Source organism: Symsagittifera roscoffensis, chromosome 9 (assembly GCF_963678635.1).
Source record: "Symsagittifera roscoffensis chromosome 9, txSymRosc1.1, whole genome shotgun sequence".
In the NCBI taxonomy this organism is placed as follows: Eukaryota; Metazoa; Xenacoelomorpha; order Acoela; family Convolutidae; genus Symsagittifera; species Symsagittifera roscoffensis.
In genome coordinates, this window is record NC_087070.1 from 21,009,143 (window position 1) to 21,022,248 (window position 13,106).

Below are 13,106 nucleotides of genomic sequence, written 5' to 3' on the forward strand. Positions count from 1 at the left end.
GAAAACTGGATCAATATTTAAAACTTTCATGTCGCTGAAAAATCTGATAATTATTTCCATTTTCGAATTTAGAAGTCGATCACGTTTTTCGTGACCTTTACAATTTTGCCTTCCTTATAACAGTGCAGTTGCCTTCCTTATAACAATAGAAAAGCGCTGAACTTAAAAAAAACCACAAGTCAAATCGCGAAAAATCAAAATTAAGCATGAAGAAATTTTACACAGAGGCGAAGAACACGACCAAAAAGCAGCTTTATCATGTGACACAGGAAGAAGTAGAAATAAGCCTCGAATTTGCAAAAACTCGAGGCTTCGGAAAACTCAAATTATCAAAAATCTGCGACATAGCAAACTTGAGTCTCACGCACTAACCATTCATCCACGGATGCCCAAAAACTACCCATCAATAACGCAGATACACATGCTAATAAATTGTCAATTAGATGCAGCAAAATTAGCACCAAGTCCAAAAAAAGTACAATTTTGCATGTAATAAATTGCAAATCATGCATTTCAAAAAATTGTGAGATATATTGAGTTAGAAAATTTCTGAAATCGAGATTTCATTATTGTTATGTTGTTTGAAACAAATAGCTTTTTCGGTTCACTTGAATTAAAAATGCATCAACTGTGTAAACTTATAACTATTCGAATGTCAAACCACATGCTATCAATAAGCTGTTAAGGTGCAACAAATAAGCTGACATGCCAATTCGATGCAACAAATTCGCTGCAGCAAATATTGATGCTTTAAGTCGCAACGATATTTGCAACTTAGTCGCAACAATATTTGCGACTTAGGTTGAAAAAAAAAGAAAGTTCATACTACAACACTTTGCTTCGCAAGTGTAAAGACTATTTCCTGAAAAAAACTTAAAAAAGTCAGCAAGACCTATATAAGAGTACGCACTGCGTTCATTACTCTTAAAAAAAACAAAAATTTCAGCAAGACTTATATAACAGTACTCACTACGTTCATTAATCTTAAAAACAACAGCAAAAAAATTTAACACATTCAATTTCGATTTCTAAAAATTCCTGAAAGCTCTACTTTAAAATGGGAAATGAACATCACGTGGCAGGCGTTCGTACTTCTAGCCTCTCGAGAATTATGTAAAAACTAATTACGTCTCGATAAATCTAACTACCTCTGTCTAAAGTGGTTCCACTGGAAGGAAGAGTGACTGGGTCCAGCATCAGCACACTCATGATGGGATCCAGGAACTCCTCGGGAGCATCTGTGACGTCATCGTCCTCCACCTCCAACTCACTCTCCGCACTCTTGCACAATTGTCTACAAAACACACAAAACTCGACACCATAAGCATAAAGAACCTAAACTGTCTACAGTATACATATTCGGAAAGATTCCGAAAAATATTTCAACAGTGAGGCGAAGCTGAGCTTAGCACCAATTGCGATACAACAACTATACGACGAGTGCACCATGACGTTAAAAAAAGTTAGCAAACACTGAAAAACTCGCAGAACAAATTTTTTAACCAGTTACCACAAAATATGCCTCTTCAAAATTTTTTATATTTGTTGTAAAAGCAATTTTCAGAGTCATTAACGAGTTTTTTATATCGTCATAAGCGTGCTCTATCGCATATTTCAAAATCTATTCTACCAAAATTGCGTTAAGACATGAGGGAAGTCAGATTAGAGTTGCCTTATTACGAATAACGGAAAACTTATCATCAAACATTATGTCTCTATGTGTGGTAGATGGTGTGACAGTAAAGGTGCAAAAAAACGAATTTTGTCATGGTCAGTAACTTGTTCTACAGACCCTAGCTGATGGATGGAGTCTATGAGTTGTTGAGTGACCTCTCCCTCGACCTCTTCTCTGCTGGTGCTGATCTTGTACAACACCTCCACTGCACTCACGAACAGACCACTAAACAAAATCAACAATAGAAAATAAACATCACAAAAATCTAAATTTGAGAATTTTTAGAAGAAAAATTCAGACAAAGCTCACGACATGCATTCTTGATCATATAACTCTCTAAATTTTTTCAAAAGCTCCAACTTTAATTCCAACTACTCGTTATACTCAGAGGAGCAAATACGAAGTGGCTAAGGTATCCGCATATCAATCGAAACGTCGGTAGTTAGAGACCTATCAAGATCTTTGCTCGTTGTCTAAGGGCGAGGCAACAATGTTACGCCCAGAAAAATAAACAAAAAGAGCAGCCTGTAGTTCCTAAGCAGTAGCACATCAGCGGTACTCCACGAGGAGCCGGACTGCTCATATGTTGGCCGTTTCTCTAGTGAATAAATAGTAACAACTAAAAAACTCACCTGGAATAGGATCTCGCATCTCGGACAATTGCAGCCGCCAACACCTTTGCATTCTCACTATTCTCCAGGGAATCATGAGGAGCGGTGATTGCGGATGATGACGATGGACTGGTTTCAGTTAGGTTCTTGTAGATATAGCAGATATCCTTGACCAGTTTCTTGGCCTTGAATTGAACTTGGGTTCCTGTAAGTGCACTCTTCACGGCTAGGTTGTTCCTCTCACTACCCACTAGTTTGTTCAGGAAATAATTCAACATGGATGCCACTCTGTGCACGAAGGTGGAGTGGAGGAAAAGATCCTACAAAAATACTCCTACTTATTATTTTTTGAGATACAGATGCGAAGCTGCACTTCGCAAACGCAAGCGAGTAAACTCAAATAGGGAAAAAAACTGAAATAAGGAAAAAAAGGTAATAATTAACCTTAAAAAATAAAACTTCAGCTACATTCTGGAATCTATCTTCCGTCCTGGAGAAAAGAAATATCACGTCCTCGCATCTGCTCCACTCTCGCTTGAAAAATTACAACAGCTACAACTGAAGCAGCTACAGTTGCTATTAAATTGTCAATGCTATACAGCAAAAATTCCATCAAAAAACTATTTCAAAGGGTTGGAATGAAACCTCCTACCTCTAGTTTAAGAGCCTCACATACACGCATCTCTGCCACGGTCACGTGGAGATAAGCCGACTCAAATAGCCAAGCAGCCTTGGAATAAAGATGCGCAGCATAATTCCGCATAATTACAGCATAAAAGCCTCAAATTTGAATGATATCGCAGAATACCACATAATTGAAGCAATTTGAGCATACCAAAGACATTAAAATACTATAACTTCCCAAAATTAGTGTTTTGTTTTGGGAAAAATAGGCTCAGTTTAAATTCAACTCTTAATCTCAAATTTCAAAGGATTTTTTTTTCGAGAAAAAAAATTAAAAGCAGTCAAAATTTCAAAAACTGGACATCGTTTATGACTATAGTTCTTTGAATGAAGTATAAAAAAGTGCATCAAAATGACAAATATTGGGCCTTTATTTGAGCCCTTAGCGGGTAGCCCGCTTATGCAAGGGAAATCTCTAACACTTGCTCTTTCGAACGAAACCTTCGACTGAAATTTGGCAACGTAGTTTTAAAGAAACCTGCTATTTCAATTGTATTCTTAATATCAGATTTGGCAGGGTACTTTTTGACAAAAGTCTTCAGAAAAACAGTCGAAATTTCAAAAGAAAAATCTTCTTTAAGTCAAAAATGTTTTTCTACAAAAAAGTAGCGCTTAGGTCCCTCATGCAGAAAAATCCTACAGCTATTTTTTTTTCGATAGAAACCTTTTATTTCAGATTTGCCAGGGTAATTTTCAAGAAAGTCAACAAGTTTCCAAAAAAGGGTAATTCAAACATTGTACATTTTCTAAAGCAATAACTTCTTTTATCTAAAACTTAGGGCAACGCCCTAAGTTTTAGATAAAACCTTTTATTTTTTTTCGATAGAAACCTTTTATTTCAGATTTGCCAGGGTAATTTTCTAGAAAGTCAACAAGTTTACAAAAAACGGTAATTCAAACATTGTACATTTTCTAAAGCAATAACTTCTTTTATCGAAAACTTGTGTAGAGAAGATTCACAAAACCTATTCTTTCGATTAATTCCGTATACTCAGATTGGGCAATCTGACTCAGATTGGGCACAATCACTTTAGCACCAAAAAAATGTTAACCTTTTCATTCGGTTTAACTATTGAGCTTAGTTTAGTAGAGTATTTCGAATACTGAAAAACATCCCAAAAATGGTTAAAAATTCTAAATCTGGACATTTCTGTGGCCATAACTAGGGCGTAGCGATTCATACAGGGATGACTCCTACCGAATCAAAAATCTTAGATTTGAAAGTGTCGCTTTCGACAAACAGGGCGTAGCTAATAGGCACCAGAAGATATACTCATTAGATGTTGATTCGATTGAGCTTTTTTTGAGAAAATACAAAAAAATCTTAAAAATGAGTAAAAAATACCCCCTCGCCCATTCAACACTTCTGGTCGCACATACTAACCACTCAGCCAAGGACGCTAAATTGTCACCAAACAATAGCCACAAATAATGCAGAGAACAGATGCTATGCAATATCCAATGCTACAGTGAAACTTACAAATAAGTGAACACTTATAACGAACACTTTTATATGCGAGTTAGATTAGAAAAAAAAGAAGGTTCGTAGTAATACACTGCGCTGATGGCTAGTGAAAACCTGTTTTCATAAGACCTGCTTTTATCCAGCTATTGAATATGGTATTAATTTGGCAATGCTTGGAACATATCCAACTGACAGTTGGAAAAGAGTAATGAACGCAAGCAAACTAGAAAAAAAACGACCTGCTTTTTCAAAAATCTTTTAAATTTCTAAGAAAAAAATGATGGTCTTGAAGCTCCTTGAATTTGCGGAACAATTAATGATGGACACTTTTTAGTTAAAATTTACCCAATTTGAGAAAATTGGATCAATAGATAAAACCTTCATTTCGCTGGGAAATCTGATAACTAATTTCCATTTTCGAAATTAGAATTTAATCACGTTCTTCGTGACCTTACAATTTTGCTGTTCGATAGTGGAGTTTGAATTCATTTTAAAAACAGAAATGCACTGAAATTAAAAGAAATCACAAGTCAAACCGCGAAAAATCAAATTTGAGCGTGAACAAATTTTAAGACTTTTTCCTAAAACAATCAACAAGACCTATATAAGACCGAATGAACTGAAAGATCTATTTTTTGTGGCTCATTACTGCAGTCACAGAAAATCAAAACTCTGAATAGCTTCACACACGCAGTAACTGAAGTATTAGTAGACACTCTACTTATTAGAAATGGTCTCACTTAAAGGTGCAAACGCATCACGATTTAACGTCATGAACAAAACTAGGCATCTAAAAATAGTGAGCCTTAAATTAGTTTTAACTAATCAGTGTCACAACTGATAACCTAACCGCTGCAAACTCAGTACTTAGTACAAAAATAACAACATACTCCATTTCTTAGCTGATTGAGGTCCTACGATTGTCGCTTACAAGACCTTCTTGTTAATGGTTTAGCATTGACTTCTGAAGACTTTGTCTCTTAACTTCTAGCAACAAAGCAACCAATGTTACACGAAGAACAACCGACGGATATAGAAACAATAGATACACATAGTAATTCATAACTTTGACTTTGAACTTGACTGACCTGTATGGAGTGTGTGATGAGTGTGAGTGAATTTACGATGTCTGTGGCCGTCACACAGTGGAAGTTGGCCATGTGCACCAGCTGTCTCAAATTCGCCTCCCTTTGCATCCCTCCCAGCTGTCCCAAACGAGCCCACTCTCCAGACTCCCTGCATATGGCAACAAATAAAAGGTCAAACATTAATTCAAAACATACTCCATTTAGGCCGAAACATCAGGACACCAAATGCGGTGGAAGCAACCAATGGATAGAAACCTCTAATTTCAAAATCACCGTATATAGCTACCAGAAGTCTCAATAACCTCAGGAAACCATTAATTTTCATTTAATATTTAAACACAGAGGCGAAGCTGTGCTTCGCAAAAACTAGGGAGAGCACGACAAAAAGCAGCTCTAGAGTTCTAAAAAGTGCAAGAAAAAATGCGTCTGACGCACTAAGCACTGCACCACGGACGCTTAGTCCATCAAACACTAGCCACAAACAAAACCGAGAACAGATGCTATGAAATTTCCATTGCTACACTTTTAATGAACACTTTTACTTGCGAGTTAGGTTAGAGAAAAAAGAAGGTTCGTATTAAAACACTAGCTGCTCGCTAGCGTAAACACTCAACTTAGAAAAAAACAAAAAAAAAATTTCAAATCCTAGTTTAAAAAGACAGAAGTGTACAAACAAGCCTTAGCGAACTGCATCATTACCTCTCCCTTTCCATGTTTTTGATCTGAGTGATGTACTGCATGCCCTCGTCTAACAGGAATATGGAGTCGTTGAGGAGGAGGTTGATGAAGCGCACAAACACAGGCACACTGGCCGCCTCTATATGCTCAACTGCCTCCCTAAATCACATCTCTGTCTCGTCTCATATACTGCGCATGAAGTAACCCTATAGCGTATATATAATTGGGTAATTTAATTAACAACTTGCTCGAATTTACGTATTATGCTTTTTCAAACAGAGCTCGTCCGCAACGGACACTCAAAAAGTATATGAATTGGCAATGTCTTTAAACCAACATAACTTAAGCCAAAATTACAACCGACTTACGTAAAAATTTCATAACAACAGTGACAATTTCGGCTTGTTGGAATGGTAATCTTATTTTCGGCATGTTGGTATACCACCTACCAGATTTTTCCTTAACTGTTGATTCTTTTCCATTTCTAGAAAAACTATCCTTTTCTACGATGTTGAAACCTCTGACCTGTAAGACAATTGAATATTGTTTTGGGGTTCATTGGTCGAAGAGTAACAACGGATATAACCCCACGTTAAGTATTTACTTAATAGGCACAGTATCAATTTGCTGAGACTCATTTTAAATCGCTATCTAACAACTGAACATTTGCTTTCAGACTGAAAACTTTGTTCACGTTGTAGAACACGGGCGAATTGTTCAATCAAAAATTCCACTCCATTTAAGACAAAGCAATTAATTTATAATTTGAAGAAATAAGAGTCAGCTAATTCAATTCAATGAGAATGGGCACTTAGAGATCGAATCAGCAAGAAAAAGCCAGTAAGCCTGGAAAAAATCACCAAATCTATATAAGAGTACTCACTACGTTCATTGCTCTTAATTAATTAAATAATTTAAAAAAATGCCAGCGGACATTATCAATGACATTTTCAGCAATTCATTTTTATAGTCAATAAATTTTTGCCCGCCTAGGACCAACGTTAGACACTAGGCCCTTACGATTCTAGACCTAGATAAAAAAGTAATTAATCAAATTCTCATTTATCATTTTATCTCGTAATCATCTCCTTGTTGATCATCTCGTTGTTACATCAAATCTTTTATGATTTGAGTCCAAATACTCTCGAACTATCAAAGGAACCTAATGATACTGCCGATAATCTAGAGACGAAGTCATTCCTAGCACCCGGTCATCAGATCCTTTAACGTGTTCATGCTTCTCCTTACTGCAGTATGCTCCAATAAGCTCGAGGGGAGCTAAAATAGGGACAGGGACCAAACCAACAGAGCGAAATTAATCGTCTAGCAGCATGACCGGATCTGAGACCATGGGTTTAGTCCATAGAAAAGTAGATTTTTTTGTATGATGCAACACATTAACGCAGAAATCAAATTAGTTCATGCAGCTCTTGGTTATTTAGTATATAATTATCGAAAACATTATGAACAAATTTGTTAGTTTGGCAGCTATTTTGGATCTCATCAACATTATCAAATAAATGCATCTTATTTAAAAAGTTAAACATTTTTACCAATCTGGATTGAAGAATATAGTTAATGCCTGAGCTCCGAAAGTGTTGAACCTTACCTTCTTTCCATGACGATCGAAGATTTACATGATTCTTTTTAAAATGGATTCATTTAATTGCTTAGTTATCTCTTTAAAGAGCTCATATTAATATAACTCGATCATAGTAGTTAACTTATTATCAACCATCAGTTCACAAACGCTTTCAGGGAAACTTTCAAATAAAACGACTACGGTAATTCATTTTGACAATTTAATTTAAATTACTTCCAGTAGTGCACCCAGAAACTATAACAATTTAATGATTGACGGGTTAAATGAAAAAATTATACTGGAACACAGTTCGCATTTGGTGCAAAAACCACAAAAACTTGAGAGCCTTTTCAAAACAAAGTTTACATGATTCTCAAACGAGAGTCGGTTATCGTCAAACAACCCAAGATATTTATTATAAGACTATTCAGAGAAACTTCTTGTTCATTAACAAATGACACTTTGAAAAACTGATTATTTTTGTCGTTCCACTATTCAGCATTAAATGATTGGCGGACATCCAATTTGATACGGCGCGTAAAACCATATTGAGATGACCATTCTTTGATCTTCCAATGATAGCTGTATCATCAGCAAAAACTATAGGTGTAGATTTCTTGCATATCCCAGCCAGATCACTTATATAGGTGAGAAACAGCATGCTAAATTTTTGAAAGATAAATTAAAGTCTCCTAAGCTAACATATTACTTTCGGTCAGCTAAAAAAAAACTTTAATAAGAGCGAGAGGCAATCCTCTTATCCCGTATCGCTCAAGCTTACAAAGCAAAAACTGGCGATTTAGTGTGTCAAACGCTTTTTTAAGATAAATAGAAACACCACTCAGCTGTTCTTTGGTCAAATAGCTGATTTGAAGGTCATTAACCATTTGAGCATCAATAGTTGACATGAATGATGCATCAATAGTTGACATTCCATTGCTGAACCCGAACTGTTCCTTACAAAACACAGAGTTTGAATTTAAAAAATGGACTAATCTGTCGTGGAGAAGCGTTCGAGACTTTTGCTTACAATGTTAAGCAGCGATATCGGTCTATAATTATTACTGTTATCTAATTTGCTACCTTTATGCAACCTTACAAAGAACAGATATATACAGCTTCTCAATAAACTTATTAAAAATTTTGGCAAAGTAGGGAGATAGAATGGGTTCAATTATTTTAAGAGCGGTGCTAGATATACCATCTGGGCCACAAGAAGGCTTATCCTTTATGCTAAGGATGAAAGTAGATATGTCTGATGAACTTGTTGGCTCTAGCTAAAACGAATGGACGCTAGTATTTAGTAAGGTTGGTTGGGCATTTTAATTACTCTGAGGAAACGTTCATCGGAGATGAAGATCAAAATTCTTCACAAAGGAAGGCCAGGCTTGACGAAGACACGCGGAATGTCTATTTCTGAACATATGAAAGCTTGCAGTGAACTAACAACGCTCTCGAAAAACTTCACCGCACGCTAGGAAGGAAACTTACGGTGTAAGAAACAGCTTGCATGTTCAACGGCCAATTATATGGAGATCAATTATTTGAAAACCGACGCTCTTAATCTGGCACTTTTATCATTAAATTTAGATCGCTTTATCATTAAGTTCTGTCTATGATTCTACTATAATCATATTTATATTGATGGTTTTTAGATTTGATTTAAACTTTCCGAGTTGTAGTTTCGCCTAATACTATTATGTGGTATAGTAAAACAAATACTGGGGGGCTTTGGCCTATGGTCGTATGGGGGATTATATCCAATGGGATTTTATCCCGTGATTAAAATCACGTGCGCAAAAGCAGTTCTACCTGGCCATGTTTTGCATGGTGGCTCTCAAGTGTGGTATGGTCCACATGATGTCCAGCATCTTCATCATGGGCTTGCGGTACATAAACTTCTGCTCAAAGTGGATCTCATCTCCGCTCACACTCTGCTCAATGTCCACAAAGACCTAGAGTACATGAAGACCTAGAGTACAATGTCCACAAAGAACTAGAGTACATTGATCACAACAGCCAAAGTATACAAAAAAATTAAGCGAAAATATCAATTATAAAATGAAATACAATTTCTTAAAACCTACTTTCTCCGATTACCGGTCAAAAGCGCTCAAAAACAAAAAAAAATACTGTAAAAACACCAAGTAAAATATTGTTTGGAAAGTCTTTATTCCGATTTGATAACGCTTGCTAATCGCAAGCGTAATAAGTCTAAACATAGCCAACAGACAACAAATTGAAAAAAAAACTCTGACATCGCGACCTAAATAAGAGTCTGAACTACGCTCATCGCCTCTTAATAAAGCTGATTAATGAAACTTTTTATATTGATTGAATCAATACAGAATTAATTCTGAAAGAAAAACAAAAAACCACCAGACATAACTACATGAAAAACAAGGATAGCCGGTTACTGTGCAAGTAGCACAGAATGTTCCGATGTTCTTTAAAAATACAAATTAGCGTCGTTTTTTCTGCGTGGTGTGATAATATGATCTGAACGAAAAAAAAAACTTAGCATAGTCGACAGACAGTCATAATAAATGAAAAACAGTTTTTGTAGAAAAATGAAAGAAAAACGAAAAACAAATACAAAAAAATTTTCAAATTGTTTTACAGAATTTTTAAAAAATTTTCAGGTTTTTAATTACCAAAACAATTTTTACTCGATTAAGACTTAGTTTTCACGGCTTAAGTTGAGCATAAATAAGCTATTAGAAGCCTGCACAAAATAGACCAAAAATCAAAAATTTCTAACAGGTTTTTCTCGATACTGAAAAAAAAATTCAGAACTTTTATTTTTTTTTCTAAATCACGACTGAAAGGGCTTTAATCGACCCATTCCGATAATTATTTGTGGTAACTGATTTTTCATGGAAAACAAAAAGAAAAAACTAAAACACTCCCGAATACAAAGTTCTTCCACATTTTTCAAATGGTCGGAACAATAACCAGATCCATAAAACTTAGCAGACACTAACCTTCACAATGGCGTATGCCACACTGTCTTTCAAAGGGATGCTCTGGAATCCCTCCGCCTTCTTCGCATCCAGACTGCGTCCGATCGCAATGCTCCTACCACCCGACTGCCTGGACTCGAAGTCATCGTGGGCCAGAGTCAGTTCCAGACACTCTGCCAGTTTGGCCCTCAAGTGCGGATTCGTTAGCCTCTCTTTGTGAGCCATGAACATAATGAAGAACGCCTGAATAAACAGAAGACAGAAATCATCTTTATCTTTTACCGTTTTAGCATATGAAATTTTCGTTAGTCGTCCATTAATTGAACGAATTTTTAGAGGGGGCTATTCTCATGCGCAAAGGATCGAATGCGCGAATATTATGAACCAATCAATGCCCTTCAAACTGTCAAAAGCTGACAGCGATTATCGCTCCATTCTTTAGAGCTTTTGAATACTGAGCTCTGATTGGTGGACCAAGTTTGGGTCCTTCGCCGATGAGAGATTTCCCCCCTTGTAATAAACACCAATTTCAAAAAAAAATTAAAGCTGATGTATAACACAGCAAAGCTGAGCTTCGCACCACTTGCGATACAAAACAAGAAAGCCGTTAAACAGAAAAACAAATCGATGAAGTTTTAATCGACGATTAAAGACCAAAAAAAGAAGAGTTTTAAAACAAAAACATGCCGGAGCAGAAGCCTTTTAAGCTGAAAAAAAATCAACAAGACTTGACTTATAAAACGTTCATAAGTCGCCCTCGCCCTCAAAGCACACACAAAACTTTTATTTCCCGTCAAATGAAACAATATGAGGCCACTAAGACGTTGCAATATAAGCCGAAACCTATTGTATGCGTAAAGCCAAAAAAAATTCTACTCTGTGGCAACTTAGCAGCCAAATAATAAGCCGAAAATTTTGTTCGAAACGGAATAATTCCATTTTGAAAAACATACAGTTCTTGTCAGATTCGAACCCAGCACCTTTGCCTACCCAAGCGTATACGTTACTTCCAGGCCACGACACGCAAAAACATTTGAATTCATTATAAACTTAACCTACATGTACCATTTTTTTGACCATTTTGTGAGTTATTTACGGGAAAAAACCTTATACCCGATTTCAAAACCCCTGCCGATAGGAAGGGTAGTAAATTACTTTATACTATTACCATAGTGTGCAGCAAACATGAGTTGAAACAAGGATAGCCAGTTGCTGTGCAAGTAGCACAATGTTCCGACCACATTCATTTAAAAATTACAAAAAGGTGTTTGCATTTTTGTTTTCTTCAAATTACTTTTTAGTGCGTAGTGAGATTAGTGAAATATAGAAACACGTCGAAGTATTTGAATTAGGCGTATCGACAGCATTTTTCCTCAAAAAAAATCAATGACAAACAAAAACTATTTTTTGTACAACAATTTTTATTTGTTGTATAAAACTTGTATTGACAGGGAAGAGCTTGAAACTTCCAAAAAAAGTTTTTCCTTTAAGTAAAAGTACGCTTTATTAGCCTAAACGACTATAAAAGGTTACTTTTTCATAATTCAACTAAAACTCAAAAAGTATAAACCTGTTTTTCTCGACACTGGGTCAACACGACTGAAAGGGCTTTAGTTTAATTTATCAATCATTTCATTCCGGTAAATATTTGTGCTAACTAAATATGAATGAAAAAAAAAACTAAAACACAAACTAAAACCCGAATACAAAGTTCATCCCGATTTTCAATGGTCGGAACAAATAAGCTTTCAGTTTTCAAGCGAATTTTCAACGGGTTCCCATTTACTGTCTACTTCCGACAAGATCGCCGTTGAAATAAACCTTGCCTAACCTGGAAATCAGCTAGCACCGGTGGCGTGATATCTCCCTCGTTGAATCTCCTGTTGTAGAGAATAAACTCAGAGATATTCTCCACCACAATTTCAGGAAAACAACTGAGAAGGCTCAGTCCACTTGTTGGAGTTCTTTGTTCAACTCGGGGTGCCATCAGAATGCTCCCTTCAAGCAATACAGCACAATGATGTCCATCATGGTGATTATTTTTAATACTTTTAATTAGAATGTGATACTGTTAACGTATAAAATAAAAAATCAAGGATAAACAAAATGACCGGCACCTTTTTCTTGAAGCTATCCCATTTACGGAGAACCGCATCAATATATAATTTTCATTCTTCTGAGAATTCAAAAAAACTGAAGTCCACTTTCAAAACTAAAAGTCATTCGCGTTTTTCGTTGCCTTTACAATTTAGCTGTTCACTAGTGGAGGTTGCCAACCTTTTAACAAAGGAAAAGAACTGAACTTAGAAAAAAAAACCAGTCAAACCACAAAAAATCAAACTATATAAGCGACAATCACT

The 13,106-nt window shown here is 36.0% G+C and overlaps 1 protein-coding gene across 1 annotated transcript in view; it reads right to left on the reverse strand.

Moving 5' to 3' along the window:
• The window catches only part of LOC134854609 (ubiquitin conjugation factor E4 A-like), a 214,089-nt gene that overhangs the window by 1,363 nt on the left and 199,620 nt on the right, over nt 1–13,106 (reverse strand). The window contains exons 12-19 of the mRNA XM_063870946.1: nt 12,578–12,744; nt 10,768–10,989; nt 9,596–9,738; nt 6,223–6,360; nt 5,524–5,671; nt 2,308–2,606; nt 1,793–1,900; nt 1,149–1,294 (exon numbers count right to left, since the gene is read on the reverse strand). Of these exons, the coding sequence (XP_063727016.1) occupies nt 1,149–1,294; nt 1,793–1,900; nt 2,308–2,606; nt 5,524–5,671; nt 6,223–6,360; nt 9,596–9,738; nt 10,768–10,989; nt 12,578–12,744 (1,371 nt within the window). The remainder of the gene's footprint in view (nt 1–1,148; nt 1,295–1,792; nt 1,901–2,307; nt 2,607–5,523; nt 5,672–6,222; nt 6,361–9,595; nt 9,739–10,767; nt 10,990–12,577; nt 12,745–13,106) is intronic.